Here is a 17305-nt window from a genome sequence, read left to right on the forward strand (position 1 = left end):
ATACTGTACAGCTGGGCATTTTTTATCCTTATAGGGAGAATAAATCTTTATTCAAATGGTACTTTTAATGCAGTTGATTAACAATTTTGATCTAGATCAAGAACTGCACGCTGAACACCTCTAAAACTCAGCCACTTGAGAAGATGGGAAACTGAGGCAGAATGTGTTTGCACAAGATTACACCGACACCGGCAGCGATTTATCTGTCCCGTGTGTTTTTAAGGGTTCGGCAAGGTTTACCGACGCCGTGAGGGCACGGGCTGGGCCCGGTGGTTTGTGCGGTATCCCCGGGCCAGAGACCCGGCCGGCGGGTGACACCCGGTGTGGGGAACCCCTCCGGGGATAAGGCCCCCCGCCTGCCCGGGAGCCGCCGGAGCGGGGTGCTCCAGCGCCTCAACACCCTCCCAGCGTGGGCAGGAGAACGGGAGCCGCAGCCCGGGGGCGGGAAGCAGGCGTGAGGCACGTGCCGCACCGGAGCCGCGCCGTGGAACCCCTGACGGCCCCGGACGCGGTCCCGGCCAGCGACTCCGCCCGCACGGCGGCCGAGGCGGCCCCTGCCCGCTCCTGCCGCGGCCCCCGCGCTCACGGGCACCGCCGGCCCCTGCCCGTCCCGCGGATGTCCCGCGGCCGGACCGAGTCCCGGCGGTGGCCGAGCGGAGGGTGGAGGCGCCGGCGGAGCCGCCCCAGCGCGGCGCCTTTGTTCCGAGCGGCGGCGCGGCCGGGGCCGGGAGTCCCGCCGCGCTCATGGCGGGAGCAGGGGGAGCCCCGCGGAGCGCCCCGCGGGCGCTGCCGCCCCTGCGCGCCCGGGAGCCGGCGGGCAGCGGGGGCTCGGCGCGCTGAGCGGCGCCGTGTCCGGCGGGGGCGCTGCGCGGGGCCCGGCAGCCCCGGCGGCGGGGGCCGGGCGAGGCGGGCGCCTGCAGCCTGCGGGGGCCCTGGCCGGCGCGGCTCGGCGCTCCGCGGACCCCCGGGCGGCCTCCGGGCAGCGGCGCTCCGCTCGCCGGACCCCGCCTGGCCTGGGCCCCGCCGCGGGCTGTAGCGGAGCCCTCCCGCGCCCAAACTTTGCAAAGTCTCGTAGCTCCGCTGCTGGGGCGGCGGCGGCGAGGGCAGCGGCGGGCGGGGGCGGCGGCGGAGGAGGCGGGGGCGGAGGGGGCGGGGTGCGGGCCGGCGGCGGCGGCGGCAGCAGCATCAAAGAGCCCCGATTCTTGCCGCCCTGGGAGCCATGCGCTGCTGTCTGTAATGTCAGCGGAACAGGAGAAGGACCCCATCGCGCTGAAGAGATCCCGAGGTACGGCGAGAGCTGGGCCGGGCCCGGGGGCGGCCGCCGCTGGGGCCTGGCTCCCGTGCGGAGCGCTGACGGAGCCGCGGGATGCGCGCACCGCCCGCGCCGCCGCTGCCCGCCGGGCTCCCCGCGCCGCGCAGCGCGGGCCGGGCCGCCCCCGCCGCGGTCCCTCCCTGCGGCTGCCGCGGGGCCGGCGGTGCGGGGGCCGCTCGAAGTTTGGTCGGTGGGGCCCGGCCGGGCCCCGCGGGCTCCCGCAGCCTGCGGGCCCTGAAAAGCAGCCCCGGGGCTCGCCGTGCGCGCAGGTGTGCCCCGCGGGGGAGGGCGGCGTGCGGTCCTGTCTCTGTGTGTCTGGGGATGTGCAGCCCATTAGTATGCAGCGAGCATACTGCTGGTGCAAGGGAATACGGCGGCAGTGCCACATGTCCGAGTTCGTGCTGATGCAGAGCCCATAAATTACACTTGAGTGTTCGCTCTTCTGCCCCTAGTCCTGGCTCCTGTGCTTGAGTCTGGTGAGGGTTTTGTCTTTCCCTTTTCGGGAAATGAAAAAAGAAAAAAATCGAAATATTATTCTTTACTTATAGCACTGGTGAATGGCTCTGGTGAGGTTTGAGGTATGCGTTTCTTTCAAAGGAGTAGGGAGAAGGGCAGAAATGCAGGGTCTCCTCCGACTTCGGCAGTGCAGCTGACTTTAATGGCAGTAGCACATCAGCCTGCGTAGTGATTGTTGTGTCCTTTTAGTCCTTAGACACAGAAATGCCTCTCTGAATGAAATAATCAAAGACAGCAGGATGGGTGACTGAATTGGGTGAAAATCACGGCAAAATTATAAAATTTGCAATTTAGTGCTTCTTGTTTTCTTGTCTCCTCTTTTGCCCCTGGAATTCTATTGTTCTTGCTGTTTTAAGCTTTTTTTCTGGTTGGATAAGTGGGAAAAGGTGTGGATTCCACGGTGCATATTGTCATTGATTTACAGTTTGCTTTTCTAAAACTGCTATAGTAACAGCTGGATTGCGAGCTTGAAAATGAGAGAATGAAGACACACAGCAGCGTTACAAAGGAGACTGGGATTCATTAGACTCCTCCACTCTCAAGCCCTGATTCTGCAAATATTTAAGCATATATGGTTTCACATGCTGGAGTTACCCACCGAGTTCCACCTGATTACAGTTTATTATCAAAACTGTTTACAGTCTCAGGGCCACAGAACAGGCTCACCAAATTTGGTTGAAATTAGACTAGTTTTAGTTTTCTGCCTCTAATGAAAAGTTTATTCAGCCATTTATGTTTCTTGGGAAAATGTTCTTACTGAGATAAAGCAGTAAAAACCTAGACTGAGATTTGTCAGTGGATATGAAAACATTCCATACTGTATTTGCAGTATATTAAGTATGGCATAAATTACATGCAAAGTAAAAATCCCTTAATGTGTAAACCAAACTACAGCTTGCAGTTCTCCTAACTAACACTGAAAATGCCTATCTTAGGTATGTATGAAGTAAAAGAAAATATGAGGCTTATCTCTTCTCCTTTGCCCAAGTGTGAATGGCTGAAATGAATTTTATCTGTAGTTTAATAGGGGAATAGTTATCAGATATGTATTTGTATCTTTAGATCCATGAGATAGGTGATGTCCCAATCAAAAGGACTGTATTTTTGCCCAAAAAATTAGTCTTGGACAATGAATAATTTTTCATTATTTCAGCATTCCAAAATGCTTGGTACTCCTTTAATGAAAGTCTGTGTGGTAGGTACCAAAAGTGACTTTGTGGAAAGTTTATTTTGGCTTCATGAAAATGAGCCTTTTTCACTCTTTTTTTGGAGGTATGCTAGGACTAACATTCTGTTTCCTTCATGTATAAATTAAATCATTATAGAACCCACAGGGAAAATATAAATTCTTAGGGCTGAATTAAATCATTGGCCTCACACAGTGAGAAGTGACAATACAAAAGCTTTGTGCCTTTCCAGACACAGGACTCCCTTCTGTAAACCAAGGCATGTGAATGGCTTTGCTGATGAGAGTAATTCAGGTAGAAATTGATGGAACTTGTCACTGGAATTCTCGTGTTCATATGCTGATGCTTTTGAAGAATGATGTCCCAGAGAGGGAATTTATATGTAGTTTTGTAAAGTCTTAGCTTCAGCTACTGTAAACCAACACTTGTGTATGACCCTAAGTATTCTACTTGATCACAAATTTACTGATGTCTGTGCTGCTATTGTTGAATTTATTAAAAGAAATCTGGATGTTTGGAATATTTTGCTATCAGTAGTTAATGTCAATTATTTTTTAAGAGTACAGGGACACGAAAAGGAGTGTAATTTATGCAGTTGTGAGGATTAGTGTTCAGAGTGCGATCTTACACTAAATTTAGTATAAACTTATAGGAATGCTGGAGAAGAAGCTGATAGAAAGTATAGGAACAGTTTTGAGAAAATAGATTATAAAGATGATTTATAGAGTTGAAATTTAGGGAAAATTTGCCATCATTCTTTATGTAAAGCCTTATGCTGTAGTCATTTAGTATCTACAGGTAATGTAGTGGCAATGCTTCATAGCACACTTAGTAGGTGCAGGATTTTATCTTCTAAATCAAGGCAAAAAGGTCTCTTTTTAAAGAGTAATCCCTAGTTTCTCTGCTTGTACCTTAGACCACAATATGTATGCTATGTGCAAACTTGAATTTATTTTGAGACCTTGATTGTGACATCATGCCCTTGTCTTTGAAATTCAGACTTAAAATTTGATAGGTGTTGATATCTGGGATGTCCATGCATCTTCCTTATATGTAATGAAAAATAAAATCAAATTTTAACAGTGACAGCTAGATCCAAAAGGAACTTACTAAAGCTGAGGCAGAATTGGATTCTTACTTGAAGGAGGACTGGTAAATCCCCTGAAACCTCAAAAAAAAAAAAAAAAAAAAAAAAGGAGGCCTGGAGGAAGTGCTGGGAGTGAAAATTTGTCAGCTCTCCTTGATCAGGAGTATTTCAAATAACTTGGATATTTTGGTCTGTGTACAGTAGGACTGCTGCTTCCCTGTGAGAAGAGATGTTGTGTTATGTTGCTGAATATTCCTAAAGCTGGTTTACCTGTCTGCTGGGAACACTTGTCTAACAGAGCAGTGTAATGTCATACATTGTGCTGCTTTGCATAATACTCTTGATAATTCACAGCTATCTCCAGGTTGTCTTTGGTAATGAGGACCTGTGTGTTCAGCTGGATGCTTGCATCTTGATAAAGTTTGACTCATATTCTGAATATCAATTTTAAACAAACAACAGTAAAATTTTTAGGTTGGATTGCCTGCTTACTGTTCTGTGCTGTTACTATATATTAATATAAAAGAGCAAATAAACTATTATCCTAATGGGCCTGGGATAAAAAAGAATTAATATAGTTTCTTAATATAATGATGTTAGTACTTTAACATGTGTTGCTCTGGTATCACCTGAAAATACTTCTCATACTTCAGCTCAGGAGTTTCTTTGTGTTCCCATATTATGGCAATTTCACTTGAGCCTGTGAAGACAGACTGGGATAATAATGAGATTGCCAGATTTATTTCTCACTCATGGTCTAACTAGGGTTTTAAAATGGAAGCCACGATTTATACAAATTTGAGAGCTTGTCCCACTGTTGTGAAAGGTGGAGAATCCCAGGGGAAGTACAGATATCTCTTTGTATTGCTCAGGGTAAAATCTGATTGAGCAACCAGTGAAATGAACATTCCTTTCTCTTTTTTTGTGCCAGGATAGACTTGCTCAGTTATTTTATAAGGTTTCTGCAGAGGTGGGCTGTTCACTGATTATTGGCAGGTGTCTTTTTGTTTGATCAAGTCTTGAAATTTAGATTTGATGAACTGGAGATTAGTCTAAACAACATGGCAAGTTTTCAGTGGTTTTTGTTCATGGACCTACTACTGTTTGCTTTTCTTTTCCTTCATGGTGGATTGTAACAATCTGTTATATATTTGCTACACTGATGCAGTGTCTGTGTGAGTTAAGAGGTAAGTCTTAGACTTGGCTTTTTGCAGTTCTTTTGAGAGTTTTATGGTTTATGCAAACAAGAAATACTTCTAACTAGTGGTGTGGAGAATCAAGGGACAGATAAAAATAAAATAAATGGAAATGTCTATTTCAATAAGAATGAGCATGAATGGGACATGAAAGTGGTAGCAGACAGGAGTAGGAGGGATGTTAGCTCACCTCCAGATGTGTGCTCCTTTAGCACTTGCAGCACAAGGCACCAGAGTCAATGCAAATTCAGTATTTGTACCAGATATCTGAGGCTATGGTAGTTAAAGAGAAACTTACAATACAGTCTGCAATAAAATTAATGTAGTACTGCACTGATTGGTATCTTGTAGGTGGTGACAGTGGATTGGATGGGTTAGGAGGACCAGGAGTTCAGCTTGGGAGCCCTGATAAGAAAAAGCGCAAAGCGAACACACAGGTAAATTCCCTTTGCTTCTTTTGAGTTCTTAATAAACAGTGCACTCGAATGTTGTTTGCTGGTATGAGGAGCTCTCATTGTTCAGAATATCAATTTGTTGTCACAAATAGCAGCTACATAGCAAGTATTTCAGTTTTACTTTGAAGTTGAAATCTTCCTGAATACTAGTATTTTTGCTGAAGTTATTTTAATCCCGGTAAGTTGCCAAAAACATATAAAGAGAGGAGCACAGTGAGACTGCAATAACTTGGATTTTTCCCATAGGGATCTGATTCTGAGGCAGACTTTTTTTTAATGACTTTGTAGCCATTGGTAGAAATCATGGTACAGCATGAGTAGTTGCCATGAGACTACTTCTTACCTTACTTTCATTTCTGTATGTGTAGGTTTGTGGGCTAATGAATCAGTACAGTTTGTTAATGCTTTGACCAAGATCTTGGAATACTCCCCAGGTGATTTCCAAGCAAAAGCCAAGTCAGGCAGAGCTCCTTTCCAGTGAATCCTTGCAATGTGACATTTCTATGCAGTTGTTCTTTCCAGAAAAGAAAGCCTCAATACAAAATATCTTAAGCAATTGGGTATCTATAGTGCTGAATTTTCCTTTGTGTATTCATTCAGCTTTGAGTGAGAGTATCTGTTAATTTGGTACTGCCCAGTGGGAATACCTTTATTTATGTAGGTAAAACAATCCCTTTCTGTTAGGCCTATGCAGAATCCATTGAGATGTGGATCTTTTCTTCATTTTTCTTTTGTTTTAAAGTAGTCATGCTGAAACTTGCTCTGAGAAATATTCTGTTACTTTACAAGGCTTCACGCCTCTTTTTTAGTGGAGTTTCCTTATGTTCTGTAATGGTAATAACTCTAGAGGACATGCAGATTAGCTTGTGTTCCTTCTGACCAGGTTAAAATTTGCAATGCAGCATTTTTTTAAAATAAATTTTCAGTCTTAGTTCATTAGTACTTAGGAGGAAGTGCTTTCTGTGAGCACAGTTAGTGTGAGGGTGAACCCAGCAGGTGTTCCCTACAGGCTAGTCTAGAATGAATTTCAATTGTATGACTGCACTGCTGACATTTAAACAGACTCTGGGCTCCATTAAACACTTGATTATGCTCTGTAACCAGAGCATAATCCTCGTGTTTCATACCTACTGACTATGTTTTGCAGACTGTCCACAGTCACTGAATGCTGTTTGGTACAGAAATGTACAGCACAGAATATTCCACAGACTATAGAAGATACCAGCCTGCTGACTCCTATACTCTAAATGCCTTTTTTAGGGTTATAGTACCATTAGGTTTGTATATCTTAATGGAAGTGGGCTGTCTTATGAGATGTATATTCAGTAACGTGAACCCAAAAATGAAGTTAGGGAAATGCTTCAAATCTGCTCTTCAACATTTGGAAATACTTTGTGTATGTTTGTGACAGTTGGATTTCTGTATTGTTCCTTGTCTTTTGTAAAAGATTATGAAATAGAAGTCACATATCAAGTAGTATTTTCAACTGCAAACTTTTTAAAACTCTGAAACTGCTATAAATCACCACATTATCTGGAGCTCAAGCTCCTCTCCTGCCTCTGAAATTTCAGACAGCCTGGCAGGGTACAGCGGGTGAATTTTACACAACAGCTGAACAGTTCTTTCAGCAGTTGTATTGCTAATCCAGAGCCTTTGTGGTTGGTTTAACTTGCAGGGAAATACTAAAACTAATTTAAGTGTTGTATTTAAAATATTTGTAGGGGTCGTCATTTCCTCCTCCATCTGAATATGCTCCACCACCGAACCCAAGCTCTGACCACCTTGTAGCTGCAAATCCATTTGATGACAACTATAATACTGTGTCTTATAAACCACTTCCTTCAGGAAATCCATATTTTAGTAATCCTGGTTATCCTGGCTTTGGAGGCTATAACACTTTCAGAATGCCACCTCACATGCTGCCTAGAGTGTCCTCACCATATGGTGGTTCTTACTCCCTCAGAAACCAGCCACATCCTCTTCCTCAAAACCCTGTTGGCATGGGTTTTAGTCGACCCCACTCTTTCAGCTTTGGTCCTCATGATAACCCAGGCTTTGGGAATCAACCACCTTATGGCAGTGGTCAGATGAATCAAAATGTCAATATGTCTGCTCAGCATTTCAGACCAAATCCTGGGGAGAACTTTGGCCATTCTGGTCAGATACCTCACCCTGATGTGCCAACTAACTTTGGTCCTGGAAACAATCCAAATTTTCCAAATTCTCAGCTAGAGTCAAACCATTCTTTTGTTCCTCCACCAAACACGTACAACCAGACAAAATCATCAGCACAAAAGCAAGACTTTACTCAAGGTGCAAGCAAAGCATCCAGCCAGAACACTGCTGCTCATCAGCATCATCACAGGACAGAGGACGTTGTGAGTCAAGGTAACAGTGACCTGAAAAGCGTTACTCGAAACAATGCGGTAAATCAGGATAACAGCCATTCTAACAGTGCTGAGAACACCAATGCTGGCCACTCGAATGGGACCCAGAGCAAGTCCCGCCAGCCTCGAGGTACTGCTGAAGGGTGCAACTCTGAAAAGAGCAGCAAGACCCCCCTCCATCCCAGTCGTCACGGACACTCGTCCTCTGAGCCCGTGTACCCGTGTGGGATTTGCACACATGAAGTCAACGATGACCAGGATGCCATCCTGTGTGAAGCCTCTTGTCAGAAATGGTTCCACCGGGTCTGTACAGGCATGACAGAGTCGGCCTACGGGCTCCTCACGGCGGAGGCCTCGGCGGTGTGGGGCTGTGACACTTGCATGGCTGACAAGGATGTGCAGTTAATGCGCACCAGAGACACTGCAGGGCCACCTGCACTGAACACAGAGGGCTGACGGCCTCCATGGCTGCTAGTGGAGCAAATACTTGCTATGAAAATTCGGTTACAAATTGGGTACTTCACTTTCTGCAGACAATCAGTTGTGTTTGATTGCTGTCATCTTTTTTCCCCCCTAATCTGTATTCATTCATAAACTTCCATCTCAGCTTTTGTACTCTTAGTTTTATGTGTGCTAATGTTTTACAGGATGGAATATTTTTTGTTTCTGAATAAACTGTAACTGACAATTGATCGGAAGTAGGATGAGCATTGACAACATTATTGAAGGAAAAATGTGCCTGTATGAATAGCCCTAATTTGCTAGTGTATATTAATGTGTTAACTAACACTAGCATTTAGTGCTTGGTTTTAATGGTACTATATTTGCAAGTACTCATTACTTTGTTTTTTTCTTTTGGCGTGAATGTCTGTTATTGATGTTCTTGCTAGCCTTTCTTTGAATATAGTAGAGATGACATGGAGGAATGTGCAGTACTAATAGTTGTTATTTTAGGGTAAATACAGAGAATTTTGTATGTGCTTTTTCCTATTTTTAAGTAAAGCATTAATGTGCTATTCAAAAATCATGAATTCATTCTTAGTAACACAATGAAACCCGCTAACTATTACACATTTCTGTTTCCTTGAAAAGGCAATAATCTCTTGACTTCTCAGCAGTTATATGCTGAAGGCTCTTGCTAGGCCTTGCATTATTTGGAAATTGTTGTGAAATAAGATTAAATTGGAAGAAGAACACATTGAGTTTATGAAGTCCACTGCTTTAAATCTAGAGAATGCCAGAAGTAGGGTTGCACATGTAACCTTAATTCATCTATCTTGAGGACATACCTTGGGATGCAGTCTTTGCCCTGTCACGGTTGTGCAGTCATGCACCTCTCTCTCATTCTTTCTCACTGATGGTCCCTGTCTCCTGCCTCAGTGCTGCCTGAGGATTGGGGATGAAGTAGTGCACAGAAAATCCTGCCCAGCTCCTATGGCTGTCAGCTCCAGCCTGCTCAGTCACCCTGAGCTTACACAGCCCACTTGGCATGAAGGAGGGGGCAAGGCAATGGAGTGTGCTCTCTGAATTGCTTGATAATTTGGCTAGCAGTCTTAAATCTAAATTCCCACCACTGCCTCAGCCAGTCTTGCAGTGAGGGGGTAGGAAATCTAAGGTGAAGAAAGAAAATGCAGCTGTCATATCAGGTGAGTTCAGCTCACATCAGAACTAAGTAATCAGAAGTTTAGCTCCTTTGCTAAACCTGATATCCTACTGACAAGTTTGAATGGCACTAGAGCTTCATATGTGATGCTAAGAAATTCTATTTTAATAAGGGTAATTTGATCTTATTCTTGATCTCAAAAATAACTCCCCTTCTCTTTTGAATGTTGGGAAGCATCTAGCCTTGAACAGTTCAGCCTTAGCCGTGTGATGAAGTTGCATGTGCAACTGAAAAAGTTTATTTTGAGAGAAATATTGTTTGGAACTAATAAAAGGAGGCACTGTGATAACAGATTCTGCTTGGAATATGTACCACTGTGCTGGAAACAGTCTTTAAACAGTAGTTAAATCATGTGTCAAGCTTACAGGTACTAGTCATGTTCCTTAATGTGATAAATTTTTCAGGTCTGTGATGATGAGTGATATAGGAGTTTATAGAGAATTCAGTCATCTAATAAAGAGATAGTTTTCATGGTAAGCAATGCTAATGAGCGAAAGTAAGGCCTGTTTGATAGTTCACCATTGTGTTTGATTTTAAATGGGCTCTACTGTGTACATTCCGGGAAGATCCTGTGCAGATCTACGCAATCTGTTTTATTTTAAAAGTGAAAAGTTTTGCTGTGTAAGTGCAGTATTACCCCGCTGTGGTTTTTTGTTTGTTTGTTTGTGTTTTGGTTGGGGTGGTTTTGTTTGTTTGGCTGTTTTGTTTTGTTTGCTTGTTTTGGTTGGGTTGTGGTTTTTTGTTTTGGTTTTTGGTCTTTTTTTTTTTTGTGTTCCTCTCATCAGGAAAAAGAAAATAATATTTAGAGTGTAAGTGACATATTTCATATCTTGAGATTTTCCAGTATGGAGATGTAAAGTAAAAGATAGATCCAGAGCTGCTGTTTTCATCAGTAGTTGCTTTAATTTAGTACATTAACTAGAATTAATCTTGTTTTGTTAGAGGTGTGATTTTAAAACCAACAAGAAAAAACCAAACAAGCAACAACCTCTGTTAAAGAGATTTATTCTTCAGTAGTTCTCCTAATGACTGACAGACCGTTTGAATTTGCTTTTGCTACCTGAAGTAGCAATTAAACCAAACCTTGTTTAGATAGATCTGTTCCTCTAGGAATCAGTTTAATCTCTGCAACAATTAGCACTGTGAACATAATGGAGCTGGTTCACACCTACAGTAATGTAAGTGAAATCAGAATTTTGCTCAGTGAAAATTCAACCAAAGCTCCAGTGATGATATTATTACCTTTCCCACTCCCACACCCCATGCCTCTTGTGAGAAGATTTTGGCTCATTTCTTCTCAGAAGTCTAATTCATGTTTTGACATTTGGAGCAGACATTGCATTTAAAATAGCCATGTATTTCTTATTCTTTTCCTCAACCCAACATGAAGTTAGGCAACTACTTTCTAGATTAGCTGTCAGGACATTAGTATTTAAACATAGTATTCTTAAATACTTAAAATCATCCGGAATATCATTTTATATGGCCTTAAATTGTGTATTTATGAAACTTATTCTAACAATTTATTTTAGGTTTTTTTCTGAACTGGTATTATATTGGGTTTGTAATCCAGTAAATTTTCCTCATTTATTAACTTGTAAGTTCAAGGCATTAGCAAATGTCAATGATATGAAATAAAAACAAATGAACAACCAACTCCACACTTGTTAGGACAGTGATCTTAGAGATAGGACTGACAAGGATCTCCAGAAGTCATCCAGCCAATATGCTTGCCCTACTGATATGTTCTAGGCATACTTGAACTCTTTATCTAGAGAGCAGTTATATTTTGATTTTCTCTGCATGTGTTGACTAAGTAGTAGTTCAAGTATGCACAGGAGAAACAGCAATCATGTTTAATTAGTGAGGTACTAGGAAAATGTCAGCTGATTAGCAGTAGAAGTTAGTTCTAGAATGATGGGTGGGAGGGAGGGAGGGTTGGCTAGAATAGGTGAGGTTTTTGTAATACATGAAACAATTTGTATTGAACTCTCATGTGCTTCTTTCATTACTGGTGATTTAGATTGTACTGGTGCTGCACACCAAAAATATTGCAAAGATTTTGTAAATCTTGCAAACCTTAACATTTTTGTGGGAAATGCCTGTGTCCTTTTACATGGTTTCTGGTCATGATCAGAAATGCAGCCTTATATTGCTCCCAAATTTTTTTTTCCCCTCAGGCTGAAATAGACAGGTATAAATTGGATTGTGCTGTCCTTAATACTTTTTTGCTAGTGACCAATTTTAAATGAGAAAACATGTAAGTGACAGTGCTGGATACAGACTAGAGGGCAGGTAGCAAAAATCCTGTTTCTTCCTGTTTTACTCATTCCTTCTACAACTTGAAACTAGCAGGTTTGTGCTTGTCTCTTCTGAAAGAAGATGGGACTGATGCTTACTTCCAAAGGTTGTTTAGAGGCCTTGTTTTTATTTGAGATCTTCACATGAAAGAAGCTAGAGAAAAGTAATGAAGTTTGCTCTACTTAAAAGAAAACTATAGTTTTGGGGGCTGCTCAAAGAAGATTATACTTTGTGACCTCTGAAGTTTTTAATCTAAGAACCAGTTTTGTAATCACATTTTTCAGGCTTAATTTCAAGCATGTGACAATTAATGAAGTAGGTGAAACTGCATGCACACAGTCAAGAATGTTTTAAAGTGTTTGCAGTTTGGGGCCTGTGATATTTGCAAGTGAAATGCTTATATGGTTTGAGATTTTTACAAAATCAGTGGTGTTAAAATGTAGCACCTTTTTAACATTTGTCTTTATTCCAACTTAATACAGTAACACATCTGCATTAAATAGATCCCTCTCATTTTATAAATAAGCATTGCCTGTCAGTAAAAGTATTGGTGTAACATTTTTAAGAAAAGGAAGTCATGCTTCTTATCATGTTGTATGTGACTTAAATGACTGTTTCATATTAAAACTAATCTTTCCTTATGTACTGCTTAAATATACCTGTTTTGGGATATCAGTTCAGTACTTTTTATACAATCTTGAATGTGTTCCACATTGGTGACATGTATTTTTGCAACAACTTTTTTGTTTTGATTTTAAATTAGAGCATGTCTGATGTAATACATGCATTAGTGCTGTGGTGTGTGACAAAGTTCATGTATGTAATTCAAATTGGAAAAGTTTCCAGACTTTGTCCAACATTAACCCTGTGGCCAGGGATTAAATTACTATGTAATACAAATTATTTCATACCATGATGTGTTTTAAGCTACTCTATGAAGTATGTGAAACATTATTGTTTATGGATTGGTAGCTGGTGAGGTGTCTTGCATAGAATGAGGTATGATAGATGGTAGCAGTTAATAATTAAAACTGAGTACCTTTCAGAACACACAGCACTGATATGCATTATCATCTTGTTGCCATTACTTAATATGAATTTCTTAATATTATCCACTGATAAATGGGTGAACATTTGGTAATCAGCTCTTGTGTGTGAAAATTCTATTCTAACACTCTTTACTTGTTTCACAAAACATATAATTTTTTGTTTGTTTAGAAGGCATACAATTTTTTTTGTCTATTGGATGTAATTAGATACATGCAGGAGGATGTAGAACTGGATATATTTTAAAGTTATTCTGCACTTGCTAAGTTTTGGCAGAAGCTTTCTATATTAGAATAGACTCTTCCCTAAAATTGGAAACTAAGTGTACTTAGCAGAACTCTTCATGGCAATATAACTATCCTACACTACATCTTGAGTTATGCACATTCACTTCTTTATGTGGAAGTGATAACTTCTGCTTTATATAGAAGAAAAGAAAGGTCCCTTTGGTGGCCTAGTGCTGTGTGTCATCAGTTCTGGGGTAATTAGTTCTGAGTGGTGTTCAGCCCCTCAGAGGAGCTGCCTCTAGCAGAAAGTTTTCAGTGTCACCCTTTATCTCCTGGTTTAGAAATGGCTTATCCCAGCCCCATGGGGAATAACTATTTCTGCATTGTTTACCATACATAATTTTCCTTGTCATGTTCAAAGAAACTGTTTCAAAATAATTTTTTGATTCAACCCCACCTTTTTCCTTGGAGATTTGTGCACCGTATTTCAGGAATTGCTGTACTGGAGACGTTTTGGGATTGGAGTTATGAGAGTTGTCTGTTCCTAGACATCTTTTTCTCTACAGAATGGTCTAAATCTGAGCTTCCTTATAACTTAAGGAGGGCAAGCTCTTAATGTATTATTTTTTCTTTTTGTTTTTCTTTCTTGATAGTTTATTTTCTTTCTGAAATGTGAAATAATACAAAGTTGTAGGGATTTTTATTCAAAACTTAGTCTTTCCTTCAAGCTTCTCTCTGTGGCCTTTAGAACAGGCACTGTGGTCTTTAGGGCCTTCTGACTTCGAATTTTTTGTTCACCTTCTCCTTTTAGAGTTAAAAGTGAGTAGAAAAAGGCAAGTTACCAATCTACTGCCATCCAAACAATGCAAAATATAAGCTGATTAAGATTGTTGACATTTAATTTTTTTTTTGTTAATAATGATGTGATATTTTTACCTTTTAGAAGAACATATATCAGAATCTGATTCAAGTGTTCTTGGAAAATGTATATGGTAGGCTTTGTCCAGCACTGTATGTAACTTTGTTGCTTTCTGTTGTCTAGTTTCGATTTCTTTTAAAATAAAGATAATTTTTGTGGGGAAGTTGCCTGTAGACTTTCTAAGATGAAGTAATGCCTAGATGGATGCTTCTCATATTCTGCCTGTGAGAAGGCATTTGGATTGAGTGTAATCCTACAAGAAGCAGCATGAGGTCATATGGATCACAGAATACAGCTCCTGCCTCTCTTGGAGAGCTGCAGTGCTCTGTAAAGGTGTTCATCTGCAGTGACTTAAAGCACATGGGAAAAGATCTTGTGCCTTCAGCCCTATTTCTTCACAGGATGGGAAGGAAGGCTTAAGCACCATTTGTCCAAATAGATTTTTTTAAAATAACTTTCTGCACTTGGACAGTGATTATTCAAAGAATTATTTATTCCAGTTTATAAAATTACTACTAGGCTCTTCCTGTTAGTTAAAATGCCAGAATTAACACATACTAACTCACTGTTTTACCAATAATTTTAAAAAGTAACTGATATAGGTCCCAAGCTACATGCAAAACAGTTTGTTGGAATAAACAGCGTCATAAAATGTTTCTGCTTCTCGTTAAAAATACGGAGAGATGAGAGAAATGAGAGAGAATTAAGAAAGGATGTGAGAAAAAAAGGTTTATAATTAAAGGTAAGAAAATGTAAACTATCTAAATGATTTTTTCCCTATATTAAAATTTCTGAAGCCATTAGAAGTGAAACAACCCCAGGAAAGATATATGTATGTATAGGCAGCTGGAAGATGCAGAATATGAATAATATTATTAAGGTTTGTCTGGAACACAAATCTGCATCCTTCATGGCACAGGAGATGGGAATTGAGGACTCAGCTTTTCAATGGAAAAATCTATCTTCTTTTACTGCAAACTTCTCACTGCAGACTTTTGACTGATAAAGTTAGTGCCAGCAGAAGAACCACACTGCCTGAGCATCTCTTGTTTATTTTTCAAGTGTGCCACGGTGAGAGCACAGCAGCTGGTCCAGGTAAGGCTGTGGGCTGGGTGGGACAGAGGTGGTGGTTCTGCACATACACATCAATTCAAAACCTTTAAGGTTGATCCAAGACCTTGCTGAATCCCTTTTGTGTTCTTTAGCAGCTAAATCTGCTACTTTGACATAAAAACATGTTGGTGATATTTACTGTCACTCCTACAAGCTTTGCTTTGCAGATCTAAGTTTTAAGTAAATAGATGTTTTGGTAGATGTATGGGAGCTCTTTTTTGTGTAATTTGAGAAGACTAAATACTGGTAACCATAACTGTGTCTTGTAAAGCATGTATGCATAATACAGTTCTTCTAGCAGGAATAAATCATGAGCTGCTTCATTTCAGTATATTCTCTGTGATTAAACTAAAAATGACACCTGGGTGACCAAGGCAGAAGACCTGCACTCAAAACCTCTGACTTGCTGGATGACTGCAGCTGGAGTGGTAGGAGATTTTGAGTTACTACATTATAATCATTATTGTCACTGTCACATTTTCTGAAAAATCCCTTCACCAGGATTTCTTCTCCTGGGAAGATGAGAAGCCTCAGAGAAAAAACAATATTATCTCATTTACTTCTCCCTGTTTTACTGCTTTGGAATGTGGCTGGAGATTGTTTACCAACAGGTGCATGTTTGATTGGTTTCATGTGAATTGTTTTTACTTAATGACCAATCAGCTGTGTTGGACTCTGAGGAGTCAGTCACGAGGTTTTCATCATATTTCTTAAGCCTTCTGTCTGTATCCTTTCTCTTTCTTTAGTATAGTTTTAGTATAGCATTCTTTTAATATAATATAATATACATACATAAAATAATAAATCATCCTTCTGAGAACATGGAGTCAGATTCCTCATCTCTCACCTTTACCTGGGGATGCCAGCAATCTCAACACATTCTAGCTGCTATGCTGCTATCTACTTTGAATGTTCTTGGAAAGAGGAATTTAATTCAATTATCAGATTCCAGTCCATGCAGGGATTCTTCCAGATCCAGATATTGATGTGGGTGAGTGAGGATGCAGAATAACCCAGAAGTCATATGGGTTATGATGGATTTCTTGCTCAAAAAAAAGTTATAAATCTCTGCAATACCTACTTTTATATATAAACAGTACTTCTAAGTAACCTCTACTATTTTAATATTGTTGTGTATTATATGTAATAGAACATAAAAATTAAATCTTAACATAAAAATTAAATCTTAAGTGATACACATTACAAATACTAGCTAATGAGAACCATGTTAAACTCCACTACTCTTGGTCTCATTTTAAAAGAAAGAAGGAAAACTAGATTTTTTGTTTATGGATTTTTCCTCATATTTCTAGGTAATTGTATACTTTTGAGGAACTTAAACATACCTGAATTTTTATCCAGCTGTGTTTGGCTCATCTTTCAGGCTGTTGTTTCCAGAAGCAGTTGCTTTCAATATACTAGACTTTATTTTGGCAGATACAGTGTTACAGTTTGTTTGAGAAACATGGAGTGGTAATGTGCAAATTACCTCCTGAGTTTTGGCAGAGACAGTGCAGCAGACAATATTGCTCGCAATAGCGTGGGGCTGCTATGTGACCCAGTTATTTTTAGGGGACATGTGGAAGTTTCAGTGCCAGCATTGCCAGGGTAGGTCAGGGAAGGTGATCCTGCCCTCTGCTGAGCCGTGGGGAGGCCACTCTTGGAGTGTTGCAGTTCTTGGCTCCTCAGTGCTGAGGACATGGAGATCCTGGAGCAGGTCCAGCACAGAGCTACCGAGTTCTTTCCAGGGTCTGGAGAATCTCTCACAAGAGCAGGCTGAGGGAGCTGGGCCCGTGTAGCCTCCAGGAGCGGTGGCTGGGAGGGACCTCAGCAATGTGTGTAAATGTCTGAAGGGAGGTGCCCGGGCATGGAGCCAGGCTCTTCTCAGCGGTTCT

General features: G+C 41.3%; 1 protein-coding gene across 1 annotated transcript; it reads left to right on the forward strand.

Moving 5' to 3' along the window:
• Positions 1-1160: 1160 nt before the first annotated feature.
• PYGO1 (pygopus family PHD finger 1) lies at positions 1161-11719 on the forward strand. Its single transcript, XM_063169641.1, has 3 exons — positions 1161-1285; positions 5650-5735; positions 7475-11719. Exons 1-3 carry the CDS (start codon positions 1237-1239, stop codon positions 8594-8596), a joined length of 1257 nt encoding a protein of 418 aa, XP_063025711.1. The 5' UTR covers positions 1161-1236; the 3' UTR covers positions 8597-11719.
• The last annotated feature ends 5586 nt before the right edge of the window (positions 11720-17305 follow it).

Source organism: Melospiza melodia, chromosome 15 (assembly GCF_035770615.1).
Source record: "Melospiza melodia melodia isolate bMelMel2 chromosome 15, bMelMel2.pri, whole genome shotgun sequence".
Classification (NCBI taxonomy): domain Eukaryota; kingdom Metazoa; phylum Chordata; class Aves; order Passeriformes; family Passerellidae; genus Melospiza; species Melospiza melodia.